The sequence below is a fragment of the Eschrichtius robustus genome, chromosome 21 (assembly GCF_028021215.1).
Source record: "Eschrichtius robustus isolate mEscRob2 chromosome 21, mEscRob2.pri, whole genome shotgun sequence".
Taxonomy (NCBI): domain Eukaryota; kingdom Metazoa; phylum Chordata; class Mammalia; order Artiodactyla; family Eschrichtiidae; genus Eschrichtius; species Eschrichtius robustus.
Genome location: NC_090844.1, coordinates 19,522,944 through 19,541,638, shown reverse-complemented (window position 1 = coordinate 19,541,638; position 18,695 = coordinate 19,522,944). Strand labels below are relative to the sequence as shown.

The window sequence follows — 18,695 nt, the reverse complement described above, 5'->3', positions numbered from 1 at the left end:
CCTTAAAAAACTAAAAATAGAGCTACCATGTGATCCAGTAATCCCACTCCTGGACATAAATCTAGAGAAAAACATGGTTCAAAAGGATACATGCACCCAATGTTCATTGCACCACTGTTTACAATAGCCAAGGCGTGGAAACAACTTAAATGTCCATCAACATAGGAATGGATAAAGAAGATATGGTACATATATACAATGGAATATTACTCAGCCATTAAAAAGAATGAAATAATGCCATTTGCAGCAACATGGGTGGACCTGGAGATTATCATACTAAGTAAGTCAGACAGATAAAGACAAATATCATATGATATCACTTATGTGTAGAATCTAAAAAAAATGACACAAATGAACTTCTTTTCAAAACAGAAATGGACTCATAGACTTTAAAAAAAAATTACGGTTACCTGGGTGGAAGAGTGGGGGGGAATAGACTGGGAATTTGGGACTGACGTGTACACACTGCTATTTTTAAAATAGATAACCAACAAGGACCTACTGTAAAAAATAATAATAATAATTAAAACAGGGAACTCCAAATCTTTGTTACCTTCTTCCCTTTCACCCTTACATGCTTCTGCCTTATTCTGTTATCTCATTGGGTGTCACCACTAACTACACACTGTTGCTCAAATCAGAAACCCAGAGGTTAATTTTGACTATTTTCTATCACATCAATCAGTCACCAAAGTCTATTGATTCCATCTCTTAAATATTTCTCCTGTTTGTCCAAATCTCTCAATTCTGTCACTACCATGGCATTGGCCACTATAGTCTCAAGCGTTTTTATGCATCAGCCTCCAAACTGATTTCTCTGCCTCAAGTTATACTTTTCTCCAGTCTATTCTCCATACTGTGACTAGTACCATCCTTCTAAAATACAGACTTGATCATGCATTTTTTTCCACCATAGTTGGAAATAGGAATATCAAGTGAAGCAGTAGAAGTCAGAGAAGGAATAGGCAGACAGGTAAAAGTAAAACCAGAAATACATACAGTTTCAGTGCTGATTTAGTGACTATGAGGGTTAGATCCCAAAAAAGATAGAACTCTAGTATTACTGAGTATCTACTAAAAACAAAAATGTCACTTGCTTATACTATAAATGTGTTTATTCACTAGATATATCTTTTCCTGGATTTTAAAATATACTCTGCCTTTCACACTACTATATTATAATCTATCTACATAATAATCAACCTTAATATATTCTCTAAATCACTGACACGATACTCCTATAAATTAGATATACAATTTATTTTTCTCACGTAACAATTTCACTTTTTTTTTTTTTTTTTTTAAAGAAATTCACGTTCTTTTACTTATTTATTTATGACTGTGTTGAGTCTTCGTTTCTGTGTGAGGGCTTTCTCTAGTTGCGGCAAGTGGGGACCACTCTTCATCGCGGTGCGCGCTCTCACCATCGCGGCCTCTCTTGTTGCGGAGCACAGGCTCCAGATGCGCAGGCTCAGTAACTGTGGCTCACGGGCCCAGTTGCTCCGTGGCATGTGGGATCTTCCCAGACCAGGGCTCGAACCCGTGTCCCCTGCATCGGCAGGCAGATTCTCAACCACTGCGCCACCAGGGAAGCCCAATTTCACATTTTTAAATGACTTTTTAGGTGGTGCATCATTCTCTGTTTCACTTCAGGCCTAAATTCTAATGTACCTTCTAAGTTTAAAGTGCAAATATTTTGTAAAATCTCGACTTTCAGGAAATATCTCAATCTAGGCAAAATCTATATACAAGTCAAGTCTGACTTTTAAGAGGTTTCAGTTTATTTCAGAGTTATTCTCAAGAAAGTGTGGAAAGGATTCAGATTAATCTCTATAATCCTGTTATATCATTTTTATTTTCTTTTGAAATATTGTGGTTCCCAAGAAGTTATGAAACAGAGTTCAGATTTATTCTCTGGGTTTAAAAATCCTCCATTAATTTGCCTCATCCTACTTTTCCCCTTTTGTATCCTCTTTTCTCCTTTAAAAATTGTGCAAATCTTGTATGTTTAGATCCCCGGTCACACATTGCTCATTCTGACCTTGAATCTGCCTACCAGAGGTGGGCAGTTCAAATAAAGAGTGAGCTGGGCAAGTTCTGAGACAGTAGGAAGTGTTTTAACCTGAAGACATATTTCAGTCTAAAGATGTCCATGTTTGTAAATTTAAGCATGTATGATTTAAACAAAACATGCTTACATATAAGTTATAGTGATCAACTGTGACTTCTGGTTCATACTCTTTCCTCCCCCACCATCTCTTTAATGTCTCGGATCTTTAAGATTAGTTTTCCAAATGCAGCCTTTTTTGCTAGATCCAGCAGGAATATGGCTTCTGTGAATTATTCCTGGCTATATCTAAAACATCATATTTTACCTATACTTTTGACTAGCTCTAGTTAGGACATATCAGATTATCAGTCACCATGCCAGATGCTTTACATATGTTACCCAATTTAATCATTAACGTATGTCATCAGCATACTTGGTATCCCCAGTTTATAGATATCAAATCTGAGAAGCAGAAGAAGAGTAACTTACTGAAGGTCCCATAGTAAGTAAATGAAAATGATCTTAATGGATGAGCTGTTACATGATATTTGAAAGACAGTTTCAGGACCCTTTTTTTTTGTAAAGAATGCAGTAGTCTCTTACTTTTCAGTTTACATGTTGTAATACTGTACCCTGTTTTTTCAGTGTATAGTCTTTGCTATGACTTCTGGCCAGATGTGGAATCATATCCGTGGACCACCATATGCTCATAAAAACCCACACAATGGACAAGTGGTAAGTGCATGTTCTATGCATCAGTATTATGAACTTTAATCCTGTTTACATAGGAATCCGAAATTAAGTTTAGCATTTAGTAAGAAAGGATTCTATTTGTAAATCTAAATATATGTTCTTTCTCTTCTCATTTACTACCTTCACCATGTACATACACACAACATGCGCATATATATATTTTTTTAGGGTGAGGACTGCTTTAGCGTGGATTAAAAAAAAAATTCAGTCAGTGTACCTGCTTATCAAATATACACACATAAATTATTTTTTCAACTTCGTAGACTGCTATGGCAATAATATGTAATGCCAAAAGAGGAAATAGGAACAGTTTGTAGCCAGTGTCCCAGCAATGATAAATTTAATTCCGTTCAGAAGATCATTAAGAACCCTGAAGTCATGGTATTAGGATGCCAGGAACTGTTTGCCAGAAAATTGAAAGTGAAATTGGTGTATAGTTAAATCAGTAGCAAAGTCTACATTAGTAACTGCTACTGTTTTGCTGCCTTCCCTTTCCTTTTGGCGGTGGGAAATATTGTCATAGATCAACTTTGCAGAATACTGTCTTTGAGGCTTAGCATTAGGTTGGTGAAGATTACTGTTTTAAAATGTGCTTTTTTTCTCTAGCTTTTTCTTTATACAGATTTTGAGGGGAGAATATAATGACACCCCTCGTGCACTCATCACCAAACTTAATTACCAGTTCATAACCAAGCTTGTTTCATCTATTCTCCCACCCAGTTCTCTTTACCGCTGTTGGATTCTTTTGAAATAACTGCCCAAAATCATTTCATTTCAAACGTAAATATTTCAGTAGGTATCTCTAAAAGATGAGGTTTTCTTAGGAAATCATAACCACAGTACCAGAATCACACCTAAAATGATAATAAATTCTTAATTTCTGAAAATTGTGGCTCTGAATGGAATAAAGTTATCCCATGGCAAATCATGTTATAATTTCTCTATAAATATAAATGTATAATGTAAGCTTATGAGGTTTGTTCTTCATTGCTTACAGTACTTCAAATATCTTTCATATTAAAAAAGCTAACAAGTTATTTCTTCTTCCTCAATTGTTTGTGACTTTCTTTGAACTTCTTTGTGGAACTGTAATATAGGGGTATAATTCACTTTACTTATTGTATGTACCCTGATGGCTCAATTAGATTTTAAGGGCTGGTTGCTAAGTTACAGTCACTGATACTATATAATAACCATTTTGGTCTCATACTTTTGTCAACATTTTCAGATTTCTTCTATAGGTGTCAAGAATATGGAGTCAAAGTTAGACTCTGGATAATCAGCTGCTGTAGTAAATCAGACATGTCTTTTGTTATGTGTACTATGTATTTTTTAAATCTGTCACTACTTAGAAAAGTGATTTGAATGTCTAATATTCAAAATTAATTTTACAGAAAAAATAATTGGAAGTAATTATCAAGCAATGAATTGTCCCCTTATCTTCAAGTCTTCCTGACCATCCTATTTAAAAGTGTAGTCCTTTCCTCTCATCCTCCTCCCCAATACCCATACTCACTGTCTTCCTTTCCTTTTAAATTTTTTCTCCATAGCACTTATAACACGTTATATAATTTACTTATTCTGTGTTACTTTTGTTTGTCTTTTGCCAGGACCCCAGTAGGGTATAAGCACTTGACAGCATGGCTTTTTATCCACTTTGGTCCCTGATATGTTCCTATTTCATAAAGAGGGCCTGACACAAAGATTTGATCACTGTTGTGTTAATGATACTTAAAAGTGTAAATTTTGGAAATTGATAAAATTTTTATTACTGCCTTTTAATATTCTTATAATATTCCTTAGGCAAATAAACATATTAAGCATTGCTTTTTTTTATTTGCTTAAATACATTTGTTAAAGTATATGAAAAATTCATCAACATTCTTGTGAAATGTTTTAGCTTATGTAGGGGAAGAAAATATAATTTCCCCTCTACTGTTCTGAGTCTTTGGCTGGGGCCCCTGTAACAAAAGACAGAATAACAAGAGAAAAACAAACAAATTGATTAACATGTATACCTCATGTATACATGGGAGATAGGGAAAAATGAATAACTCTCAGAGGTGGCTTAGAGCTCAGGCTTAAGTGCCATCTTCAGTTACAGACAGAAAGAAAGGTATTGAGGGAAAGCCAGTGGTGGAAGTGACCAGGAAAAGTAAGATAAGCAAAAGTGAGGTGTAGTGTGCAGATTTAAGTTCGTGGTTGCCTTCTCCATTGAGAAGGATCTAAAGTTGTCTCCAGGGATTGTCTCTACCTGTAGATTGTCTCTACCTATGTCCTTGCTGGTAGAGAAAGGAGGAGGGACACCGTTGTGAATTTATGTCCGGCTTTTAGGCAGATTGGGGAAGGCAGAGAACTTTTCTAGTATCTGCTTCTTCTCAGTGCCTTCAGCTTAAAATAATTCTTAGGCCAAAGTGGCATATTTTAAAGTGTTGTATACTGTCACTCTTCATTCTCACTGTAATCTTCTTACCATTTCAACCATTACTTTGCTAAATCATGAGACTCTAATCCCCTCACATGTTTACTGGAGTAAGCTCCAAAAAAATTTGCACTGATTACAGTAACAGTGACAACGTGGATGCCATCTATTGCTCACTGAATATATGCTAGGCACTAGACTTCACAAATGAGTATTTTAGGCCACTAGGTGAATATTCCTAAAGCATACTTTGACTATAGTGATAATATTAATATGTGTGGACGAGAGTTACCAGTTAAATTGGAAATCCTAAGTGGCTCTCCATTACTTGCCCATTGTAATTTTCCTTTTCAGCCTAAGACCTCTACTCCTTTGCAGAGAAACTCAGTGTTAGTGTATTTGTACTGTCCCTTGTCCTCTAAATATATGCTTTATTTTGCTGCTTCCATTCCCGGAATTTCTATCAAATCATGCCCATCCTTCAAATACCACCTAATTTGCCATCCCTGTGAAATGCATTCCTTAATTACGTTAGAAATTCTTCTTCCCTTTACACATTTATAAATATGTAGTTAGCCCATTTATGTATCTCTGCATTCCTTTATAATAATTTTTTAATATTTCATGTATTAGTCAAATTCTTAACATAGGGAGTTTCTTTTAAGCTATTTTTCATCTTTACACTTACATACAGCTTGTCCTCAATAAATGTTTTATTAAATGATTATAAAGACTCACACTAGGAGATTTTGGTTTCTTGAATTGTATTATCTTAATTCTTTCCATTTTTTTTTTGTCACTAGTCTGAAGGATAATAGGATCAACATGTCACTGTTAATTCCACATAAACCAGTTAGTAACCTTAATGTGACAGGAACATTTATTTTAAGGTTTAGATTAGATTGGAAAGAAATTTTCTCTATTGATTTAGAAAATGTTTTATCACCCCCCCCTCCACATTGTTGTATTACTCTTTGGTAGGTAGAGATTGGCATGGCCCTTAGGAAAAGGTACTGTGATGGCCCAGAGGAACACATTAAGAAAACAGAATTTTCTATATTTTTAAAAGAAAAAAACTTTTCCTTCATATGTGCATCTGGCTTTCAATGTATGTATTTTAGCTTTTCAGCACCTTAATCAAAAGTTACAGAAATGATGAGACTTAAACCTATAACCAAGTTGTTTAAAGAAATGAATTTTGTCCCAAACTCTTCACCCTCATATTTTATAAAAAATATTTTTTCTTATATTTGAATCAAGTATTAGGATTGAAGGAAAAAAATCACGAAAGTCTTGGAAACATAGGAGCTTCTTGCTACACAATCAATTGCTTGAGTGTGTTCTTGGCCAGAGATGTGGATACGGTTTTGGACTGATCTGAGATGTTAATTACTAAGATGTTATACTTACTAAGCAGTATAGACAAAAGCAGGTTAAAGGGGCAGGAGAATGTTGCCCATTAGTATATAGCTCTTTTCTTGTTTTGCATTTTAACGTATTTTAGCAAAACCTCCCTTCCTGCTTTTTAATATGCATAATGTCAACATACACTGAAACAGAAGATTAAGTTTTGTTTTAATGAACTGATTTGCATAATAATGTGTTTTCATATTACTGGAACAAAATAGAAGATTAACTTTTCTTTATAAAATCAAGTGGTTACTGGTACAGAGTTATACTTTAAACAATGACTGTCCATTAGAATAATAATAGTGAATGGTTTTCTTTATAATAGATGTGTTTAAATTTCAAGATATAACTTGAAAATTAGCACTATCCTTCTTGGTAATTTCTTCATATTTTAACCTGTATTTCCAAAAAGAAATTACCATGTAGGATTTGTGTTTTTGAGAATAACTATAATTAGGCTATTTATCTCTTTCAGTGGTATGGAATAAAATGACAAAGTGAGTATCTTATGAATATTTATAAAGGAATTTTATAATTAGGCATTAATTCTTGATGACCGATGCACATTTAGTGGAGTAAGGTATATGAAACAGTAAGTTTACTGTGGTTTTCATATTTGTAACATAATTGAATAACCATTTACATTTTAAAGACTTATTTTTAGCTAGCTATTACACATAAATATCAGCTAATTGGATTCTAATTTTTGTTCATTTTTTCTAAATTAATTTTTAAAATATGTTTGGCTTCAACTATTTGATTTATGTTAGATGGCTTAAGAAATTTGTATTAAAATTGTTTATGAAGAATTATTTCAATGTTAAACTGAACTTAACTTTGTAAATACTTTAAAATTGTACCATGAAGGTCTATATGGTTTCTAGAAATAGTTGGGCTGTTCTCCCCCCCAACTCCCCCCCTTTTTCTGAAGTTGGTTTCTAAATAGAATTCTGGATGGTGGTGAGTTCTTTTGTGTCAAACTTTTTAAATTGCCTAATTTGCTGTTTTTCCTGTGTATGGGAGTTTTTAATGGATTTGGCTTTGTAACATCTAGTTTTATACCTTTTAAGCATAATACTGTGAGGTCAGAGAGCAGGTATTTTACAAATGAGGAAAAATAATAGTCCAAGTAGTAGAAGCCAGAATTAGAATGGTGGATCTTGTTAACATGATCGAGAGTCATTCGAAGACTAAGTTGATAATAATTAGACTAAGTATTTAAAATACATATTTAAAGTTTAGACATAAATATTGTTAGTAACAGTGGTTAATGTTTGGATCTTGATGCTAAAATCTGTTTTAAATTTTTGACAGAAATTCTAAGAAGTCTGAGGGCCCTGAGCAATCTATGAATCCGAAATGATACCTACTGTTTTCTGCAGGGAGATTGACTAATTAAATATGGGTGAAATGTCATGAAACCTCCATAACCTTGACAGACATAATCCTTTTAAATAAAATGACTAAGGCCTAATAAGACCCTAGAGGCTTAAAGATACACATGGCCAGGTGTAATCCTAGAATGTGTCATTAGCTTCCAGGCTGTATTTTTCTATTATCTGGTTCCTCTAATTATTCTTTGAAATATGACACTTTGACTTCCTCTTTCAACTTTTGCTTTTAAAGTTTACTTTCTGATCATAAAATTAATAAATGCTCACTATGGAAATTTAGAAAATTATAAAAAATAGGTATCAATAAATGCAACCCCTTGTAGTTTCATGTCAAGGAGAAAGAACACACTATGTAGTTAAGTAAACTGTCTCCCTATAGGTAAGAGGTTAAAGAGAATGTTGCCGCATTAAGCTGTAAAATTAGGAGAAGTATGAGATGCAGAACATTAAAAGCTAGGCTAGTCGTTCATAATATACGCAGAGAGCTTAAAAGGCCACTGAGAATTGACTAGCCTTTTCTTGCATCAAGCAAATACCATAGATTTAAACCTACATACGCACAGTTTAACAAAGGGGATGGGTCTATGTACATTCCTCAGATGATGCTATAAAAAGATGACAGTGAAACAGAAGTGAAGAGAGATTTTCAGAGTTAAGATGGTGGTATGATACACCTCTGCCTTCCTTCTTGTTAAATACTGACAGGGATTCATCAAAATGCAAAGCCAACAACAGAATTACAAAGTAAAGCTAATTAAACCCAAATCGCAAAGCATGGGAGAACTTCTGTTAACATCTGAATTTACTGAAGTGGACATTGGCATATAGTTTCTTTGTGCTTATGAACTTCCTCAGAGTTCTCTTTAAGTTGCCATCAGTATGCTTACATTTATCTTACTTATTCCCCAGAAATATTGTTTTACTTCCCATGTCCTCCTCTCATCTTACCAGAGGTTTCATGTTGTGCCTCATGCTGTCAGGGCTATATTGAGCTGCTAGTGGGAAAGACAAGCTGATAACAGATTCCTCTGTTGGCCCCAAACGTGAAAAGCCGTGGTCCTTTCTGTGAAACAGCATTAAGTAACGTTTTAGAAGCATAAGCTTCACACCCATTGTTAACTTCTTCCACTCTTGCTAACTTTGGAACCCTATAACGTTAGGTAAATGTCACCAGGACTTCAACTTTTCCTCATTTGTAAAATTTCAAGGTAGGTATAAGTGGTTTCTGTCCCAACACCACGTTGACCCTTACTGCCCTTAGAGACTGGCTGTCTCATGAAGTAGCCCTTATAGACTGGCTGTCTCATGAAGTAGTGAAGGGATGTTTGGGCTGTGAAACGCCTATCATACCAAGAGGGATGAATTTGGCTCCCCGCCCCCCCTCCTCCCGGCACCCCCAGAGGACATTTGGTAGTTGCTGGATACGGTTTTGGTTGTCACAGCGGTGGGGGCACCTGCCCTCTACTGGCAACTAGTGGTGGAGCCGGGGGTGCCGCTAGGCATGCTGCAGTGCAGAGGACACTGCTCACAGCAGGGAAGCACCAGGCTCAAACATCAGTGTCGAAAATGAGAAGCTCCAGAGAATCTTAAATATAATTATTTTGTTTTCTTACATATTTTGTAGACAAGAAAGCCATCCCATCTAGCATTTATACCCAAAGGATGACTTTCTTAAAAAAAATTTTTTTTTAATTGAAGCAACCAGTGAGTGCTTCGGATCACACTGACCTGTGGTTTAATGTTTGGGAGGATTGTATATATTGAACGCCATCACTAAGTATAACTGATATGAAAATGTTTTGGGTATAATTGTTTGCTTTAATCCATCTTAGTAAACGCTATTTAATCTTGGAGATTTTATATATGCTTAAAAAGAGATGTTTACATAAGAGAGAGTAAAAATGACTCTTAGGCCCACGGAGTCATGTTTATACCTTGTCCTGAAGTGTACAGGCAGAGAAACAGATGGGAAGAAAATGGGCTTGAGTTCTTCCCAAGCTCTGCCTCTTAGCAGTTGTGTCGCTGGGGGTGGAAGTTACTTAAGACTCATTTAATATAAGAAAAGAGGGACTAATACTGCTTTTCTTACCTTGTAGTTTGTGAGATAAAATATAATCATAGATGTATAAGCGCTTTTAAAAGTTGAAAACACTCCTGTCTTAGTTTGGGTCCCTCCCAGAACAGACCCAAAGACAACAATTCAGGTGAAAGTAGCTCATGCTGGAGGTGAGGCAAACGTGAGAAAGGAGTGGGAAACTGAGTTCAGGAAGGGAAGGCAGTCAAAAAAGATGCCGTATCCAGCCCATGAGCGCCGTGGGCCACTGAAGCTTAATACTGCTTGGGGATCTCTGGGAGCTGGTGTGGAACACATACAGCGATTTTCCCACCCAAGTGGCGAGGGAAACTAAGGTATTGATATTTATATACCAGCTCTCATCAGTCACTCTTTGAGTGCTATTTCTCTGGGGAAGGCATTACTTTCCCTGCACTGGTGGACTTCGGGTGTTCAAGAAAGCCACCCAGGCACAGAAATGCAGGTGCTGCTGGTGGAAGTCAGGCTGGTGCACGGGCAGTGCCCTTGTAGATGTGTCTACTACAGCTTCTCATAATATGCTAAGAGTTTATTCTTTGTTAGTGGATTCCAAAACAGAGGGAAAAAATCATGAAGAAACATACTTTTCAATTGGTGTTTTTAAGATACCACACTCTGAAAACAATAGCAACAAGTAGTCAAGATGTCTCACCAATTGTGAATAATTTTTTAAGTCAATATCATATTTGTCTTGTAGATAATCCTGTAGGGAAAAGTATAAAAACATATCTATTTAAGAATATCTATCAGAAATTGTTTTATCCTGTTGTACATTTTAGCAATTCTTATGTAGGTGAACAGATGATTTGCTGCTTTATAGAAGGTTTGTTCCTGATGCTCTGTCAACGGGGCCTGTGTTTTGAACTGCATTTTCGGGAAGGGGTTTACATTACAGTCCTCTCAGCTGCCCATCCCCACTCCTCAGTCACCTTAGGAGCAACACTGGTTTGAGTAGTGCATAGTTTGTGGCCATCAACAGAATTGATATATAGTGGGCCTGTGTCAGCTCTGAAGTTCTGATTCTAGCTTCAGTAGTTCAGTTTTCTCTCTGAACTGAGCTAATTGGATCAGACAAGCTTAAAAGACTGTGGAGTATGTTGTTGGGTCTTTACTTAGCTATTAGCTTTAAAAAATTATATGTATTTGTAATATCAGTGACTGTTCACATTTTCACATATTAATTGTGAAATAACACATGTCTACAAGGATCTACAGATGTTATCAGAGTAAGTTTCACCACACTGAACTTAAATGTAAATGAATATAGAGAATGTAAAGAAAATTAATAGTGCAGGCAGTATGTTACTATGCCGATTTGCAAGTTTGTTTGTTACTGTTAAGTTGCTATGTAATGGCACAAGTCAAGTACTAATGGTCTACTTCACAGCGTGAAAGGCATCACAAAAACAGTCATTACTGTGTAGCTAAAGGGAATCTATATAACTGTATGATTACATGGGACATAAAGACATTTTCTGTCGTTAAAAAAAATCTTGAATGAGATGCATTCAGTGAAATAAACTTGTGCTTCGATTATAACTCCCAACTAAATAAATATATTGTCTTTTTTTTTTTAAGATCTGGCTTTTAGCTGCTGCCTGAGGGTTGCTATGGGTTTACCATATATAATCCAGAATTTTTCACTGCATTATACTTCAGTTATGAATGTAGCTAAGAGCTGTGTTCTACGTGCACATGCAAAAGCATTTTGTTGCAAAAATGCATGCTGCTTAATCGAGAATTTATTGTTAATGTAGCACTTCTTCTATGTCTCAGGTAGCCATAATAGTCTTACACTTTCTCCAGTGCTGTACACTCTCATGCCTCAGGGATTTTGCATATACTAGCTCTTTGAGGGACATATTTTAGTCCTAAGTGGAAAATTGTATAGGCTTATTTAAACTAAATACAATTATTTTATTTAGGATATTCAGGAGTTTTATTATAATCTTCATACCACCAGCAAAGAGAATGTCAACATATAATGAAAAATTTTAAACAAAAAAACCCAGAAAGATAATAATAATTGGTAAAGGTATGCAAAAAATTTATGGTAGAGTTTGGAATTGAGAGTCTGCCTTTTCATTTATTCATTCCTTTATTTTTCCATCCAATAAATGTTTGTTGAGAGCCCATTCAATACCAGGTACTGTATCTGCCCTAGTAGTACAGCTGTATCATGGAGCTGATAGACTAGTGGAGAGATGCAGTATGATCTGGGTTTGCCCAAAGTCTCAGTCATTAAAGTTCTGCTTATTATTGCATTGTGTGGTATTAGAAACTGAACTGTTTTAAAATTTTGCCTCAGTACCACGGTTGCTCTGTTGCTGTGACCTTGCATCTTCTCTCTTGGGAAGCTTTGCCTTATCTTTTTATTTCTTTTGATTTTAAATATTTTGCGTCTAGTTGGCCATTGGTAAGACTCCTTACCTTTATCTCTAGCATCTATTGCTGCTTCTCTCTGCCCTCTCTACACCTGGTTTTGACTTTCATCATCACAGTATGCACTTTTTATCCTAAACTCACTGATCTTTACCAACTTCTGAAGCCAACCCAAACTGCTCCTTTACTTCCTTTTCAACTGTTTAGCTACTAACAAACAACCCTGGCAATTAATTAAGAAGGACCATGTGGTTTGTATCCTTACCACCTATCAAAACATTTCACACACGGCAGATATTAAATAAAAATAAAGCTGAATAGATGAATAAATCTTTCTTTGCAAACAGGAACTCAAGTTATATTTTCAGCCTTTCAAAAATGTTAACTATGTCTGAAAAACAGTGGTTTCCCCCTCCTGAGCTTTGTTTGTACTTTGTAATTAAAACCTTGAAGCACATACCCAAAGGGATTATAAAACTACAAAATGAGAATGTGTTTTACGATGTCAAACTTAATCTAATACAGTTAAAAATTCTGAGAATTCAGAATAAATGTGATTTCAGAGAAAATAGTAAAAAAGCAAAGGCACGAAGAATTGACCTGCCCACAGAGAAAGGGATAAGTTATTTGCTAACTGGTTTGTATTATTTAAGTTTTTTCCAATTTTGGTAAATTATTTAGTACATTGGAAAGAATAATGGACTAAATAGACCCCTATGGTCATTATAAACCAAGGAAATTATTCTCATACTATGAATAAAATTGAGTCAATTATATTAAACATAATAAGCATATACATTCTAATTTGAAAAAAAGCATTTTAGAGGTGTATCTCCACAACTTCAAAATAAGACCATGTAAATTTCGGTAACTCAGAATATTTCTTATTCATTGCATATTTTCCAACATCATTATATTTTGATTCTTTAAAATGCTAATCAATGATTTAAATAAATTTTTTATAAACTTGGATGAAATTAGCATTCAAAAATTATTTCAATATTCATATTATCACATCACCTTTAGATGTAAAGATTAGGAGCCATGAGAAAATTTGTGTAAAATTTACATATTAGGTTACATTAAAATAAGTTTTAGTGTTTCTGTATATTTAAGTAACCTTTTTTCCCCATAAAGCCTTAAACACCACATCATATGTGTCACATATATTTATCAAAACAGAGAATCAAATATACTGTGTCCCTCTTATATTAAAAAATAAAATGCCACAGTGTGATCTGGTCATGCTGTAGACCAAATTATGCTATAGTTTATGAATAATTAATAACCTCAAGGGGAAGAAACAATAGGTCTGCATTGGAGAAATGTCCCATTATCTTGGAGGAGTAATGCTGAATATTTTGAAGTAACAGTAGATCTCTGTCTTTCTCCCCTTCCGTACATTCTCTCTTACTCATTTCTTCCCTCCCCCTAAATATTATTAAACTTTTGGTGTCATTTTAGCTAAATAATAAAATAGCCTAAAGGATGTATTAGAATAGGACTCAGGTAGAAAAATGAGTCAGAGGTATTTTATTTTCTGTTAACTCTTGTTAACAATGTACACATAATACATTTCCTTTTATTGTAAGTATTATAATTGTGGAATGACATTCCTCCCTTTCTATACTTGTAAAACCCTCTTCCTCTCTCATCCAAAGAAGTGCTGCTTTTTTGGATGAAGTCATTTCTTTATGCTCCTGGATGAATATAAAGCTCTGCAATTCTGAATGGCCGTGGTAGTTATTTGTCATATTCATCTTTCTCAGTCTTATATAGTTTTTGCATAATCATCTCCACTAATAAAATGAAATTACCTTGGCCACAGAATTAGAATATTACTTATCTGTATAATTCTCTTTATAAGACTTATACAGACTTGTTGAATCAATGAATAAATGAGCCAAAGAACACACACACAAAATGATCAAACCTGATGGATTATGTACATTTTATTCTGTATTTGGGCCGATAATGCTGTGTGTGTTCTCCTAGCTATTTGTAAAGTGTCAAAGTTTTTGTTTTGTTTTTTATTTGCTTGTTCTTAGGTTAATCGGAGAAAATAAGTGCTTTAAATTAATTTTGTTCTACTCACTAACTAGGAGACCATTGACTATATACAGTATAGAAATGATTACTTACGAAATTATTTCTAGCTATAAAATTATATCTAATAGTCTATTAATAATTTACTTACACAGGTTTTAATTGTTTATTTCTTACCTTACTAAAGTTTAATCTATTTGAAAAGTTTGGACTTGTCTGATTTGGGTTTATCCCAAACTGTGTATTGAAATACAAAGTCTATACCATAAAATGTTTTAAAACAATTTTTAAATATTGCTTGCCTCTACTACAACTTCTAATCTTTTATTTTATCCCTGAGTGTAACGTTAAAAAAAACTGTTGAATTTATAATATTCTAAATAAGCCTCATGCCTAAAATGAATTTTATAATGGCTGTACTAGCAGAGCTACTGTGTTAATAATGCAAAGATGGTTTAATTCTCTCCCAAAGAAGCAATTACTCTGAAAAGCCACATTTTATTTCTGCCAAGAAACAAAATTATTGTGTCCTACATCAAATCTCACAAGAATCTGTCGTCATGTTATGTCTTCATGATATTCTTATAGTGTTTATATTTTAGCTTTGTTGACTAGAAACCATTATTCCTGTAATAACCAATAAATTTGCTTATTGGTTTAATACATTAAGTTCTGAAAGCTGGATCATCTTCAACGTATTTTTAAAAACTAACAGGTTTATTAAAAGACACTGTCAATATAACTAGCAATCATTTAACTATAATAACTCCTCACTGAGTTATAATCTATACTGATTATTAAGTCATTACTAAAGACATTCTCATTTTAAAGTTTTTTTTTGATGTGGACCATTTTTAAAGTCTTTATTGAATTTGTTACGGTATTGCTCCTGTTTTATGTTTTTGGTTTTTCGGCTATGAGGCATGTGGGATCTTAGCTCCCCGACCATGGATCGAACCCACACCCCCTGCATTGGAAGGCAAAGTCTTAACCACTGGACGGCCAGGGAAGTCCCACGACATCCTCATCTTAGAGAAAGTTTTTTCTTTGTATTTTTTTCCAAACACTTCCTACATTCACCATGGTTCTGGAAAGTTTCAAACCTTCATAGCTCCCTTTTTTTTCTATTTCATTAATGCTATTAAAAAAAATCCAAGTTGTTTGGTGTTTAAGTCTCCAGCTGTCAGTAATCAAAGTCTATCATAAAATCTAGCATTAATAGGGGCAATATGATCTGAGATAATTAATGACTTAAAAGTGCTAATGGCAACATAGGAGATCCTAGGCTCCCAGTCCCCCATGCGCCTCATAAAAATCAATTATTGGACTGCTATCCACAAATAAAAACCTAGAAAGTCCACTTAGGAAGTTTTAGCAACACAGTGGAACAAAACACCTGCAAATAATCTCATGAGAAGAGAAGGAAAACAGCTTTGTTTTGCCTGCATCATCCCCACCCCCATGCTGGCATTGTTCAGCATCAGGAAGGAACTTCCTAGCTAGAAAGAATTCCCCTTGCCTAAAAAGGAACAGTGGGGTGAGCAAACAGCTTCTTCACCCTTTTGGGGCCCTGTGCAACTTCAGCTTCATACCACCCACACCAACAAAGCTGAGACTTATAGGGCCAACTAGGATCAAGGAGGACAAGCAGGGACTATTAGCACAAATGCAGTGCAAATAATTGCATTTCACAGAGGCCTGCTCTGAGGACAGACTCAGCAGATTTTGCCACTGATGAAGCCAATGGCCAGCACAGCCACCAGGGACCCCCAGCATATTTTGCCATATTTCACTCCACAGGTATTTACGTTTGCTGACACTAGCCACCTGAGTTCCTCCCCACCCCTGCTGTAGCCCCAGAACTGCACCAGCAGCCATCACAGTCCTCTGCATCTGCACAAGTGTAAGACACCAGCCATCTGAGTCCCTCCCCACCTTCACAGGAACCTGGGAGCCACGGTGGCAGTTAGTTCAGGGCTCTGTGAGGCAAGATGCAAGCCTAGATTCCCTGCTAACCCCAACCTCCATGTCCGGCAACCTGAGCAGAAGCAGTATTATGCCTGAGTCCCACCACAGACACACACACACATGTGCACGCACACATGCATACCTGGTGCCAATCACATGCCCCGCACCTGGTGGTCTGGACCACTAGACCCAGGATGACAGCACACTCTTATTATGCCCCACCCACAGGTGAAAAGCTTCCCTTATCAAAGTTAGTTCATAAAGCCTGGAAGAGTGACTGCTTCTTAAAATACTTAGACACCTATGCAAGTCTGCAGGGATCACAAAGAATCAGGGAAACATGGCCCCACCAAAGAATACAGTAAACCTCTGTAACTGGCCCCAAAGAAATAGAGATCCAGGAATTTCCAACAAAGAATTCAGAATAATTGCTCTAAAGATGCTCAAAGAGCTATAAGAGAACACAGATAATTTAACAATACCAGGAAAATGATACAAGAGCAAAATGAGAAGTTCAACAATGAGATAGAAAACATTAAGTAGAACCAAACAGAAATGTTGGAGCTGAAGAATACAATGCTGAAGAATTCAGTAGAGAGCTTCAAATGTACACTTGACCAAACAGAAGAATCAGTGAGCTAGAAGACACATCAATTTTAATTATCAAGTTAGAGGAACAAAAAGAAAAAAGAATGAAAAGGAATAAAGAACTTATGGGACTGACAGAACACCATGAAGAGAAATGATGTATGCATCATTGAAGTCCCAGAAGGAGAAGAAAGGGATAGAAAGCTTATTTAAAGAAGTAATAGGGAATTCCCTGGCAGTCCAGTGGTTATGACTGTATGCTTTCACTGCTGAGGGTCCAGGTTCAGGTTCCCTGGTTGGGGAACTAAGCTCTTACAAGCCACGCAGCGTGGCCAAAAAAAAAAAAAAAAAAAAGAAAGAATGGCTTAGAACTTCCCAAATATAGGAAGATATTTGGACTTCCAAGTTCTGCAGCTAATAGGTAAACCCAAAATTTCAATTTAAAAGATCTTCTCTAAGATGCATTGTAACAAAACTATCTGAAATCGGAGACAAAGAATTTTAAAAGTAGTAAGAAAAAATTTTCTTATACATGGTAAGCCCCAGAAGACTATCAGAGATTTGTCAGCAAAGACCTTGCAGTCCAGGAGAAAAAAGAGTGACATATGCAAAGTGCAGAAGAAAGAAACTGCCAACCAAGAATACTTAACCCACCAAAGTTGTTTTTCATAAATGAAGGCAAGATAAAGACTTTTCCTAATAAACAATGCAGGGCATTGATCATCCCTAGACCTACCTTACAGAAATACTGAGATGAGTTCATCAAGCTTCGCCAAAAGAACACTAATTAGTAACATGAAAACGTATGAAAATGTACAACACATTGGTAAAAGAAAACATATAGTCAGATTCAGAATAACACTGTAATATGGTGATGTGTTAGATACTTAACTCTAGTATAAACATTAAAGGACAAGAGTATTAAAAATAGCTATAGCTTTAACAATTTGTTAATGTATAAATAATATAAAAAGATGTAAACGTGACATCAAAAACAAAAGGGGTAGTAAAAGATTAGAGTTTTTATATGTGATCAAAGTAAAATTGTCATCAGTGTAAAATGGACATATATATATATATATATATATAAAATGTTTTATATAAGCCTCATGGTAACCAGAAAGCAAAAACCTACAGTAGATTTACAAAAGATAAAGAGAAGGGAATCAAAGCATATCATTATGGAAAATCATCAATTCACAAAGGAAGGCAGCAAGACAAAGAAAAGAACAAAGAAAAAACAAAACAGCCAGAAAACAGGAAGATGACATTAGTGAGTCCGTACCTATCAATAATTACTTTTAATATAAATGTATTGAATAATCAAAAAGCATGGAGTGGCTGCATGGTTAAAATAAAACACCAACTATATGCATCCTACAAAAGATGCACTTTAGCTTTAAGGACACAGGCTAAACATGAAGGAATGGAAAAAAGGTATAGCATGAAATTAGAAAGCAAAAGAGAACAGGGGTAGTTATATCAGACAAAATAGACTTTAAGCCAAAAACAGTAACAAGAGACAAGAAGGTCTTTATATCAATATAATGATAAGGGGATTCTTAAGTTTACTAATATTTGAAGCAGTAT

General features: G+C 35.2%; 1 protein-coding gene across 2 annotated transcripts in view; it reads left to right on the top strand.

Annotated features, from left to right (window-relative positions):
• The window catches only part of TUSC3 (tumor suppressor candidate 3), a 185,050-nt gene that overhangs the window by 105,242 nt on the left and 61,113 nt on the right, over positions 1-18,695 (top strand). For both annotated transcript variants that reach the window (XM_068532087.1, XM_068532086.1), the window contains exon 6: positions 2,696-2,785. In XM_068532087.1, the coding sequence (XP_068388188.1) occupies positions 2,696-2,785 (90 nt within the window). The remainder of the gene's footprint in view (positions 1-2,695; positions 2,786-18,695) is intronic.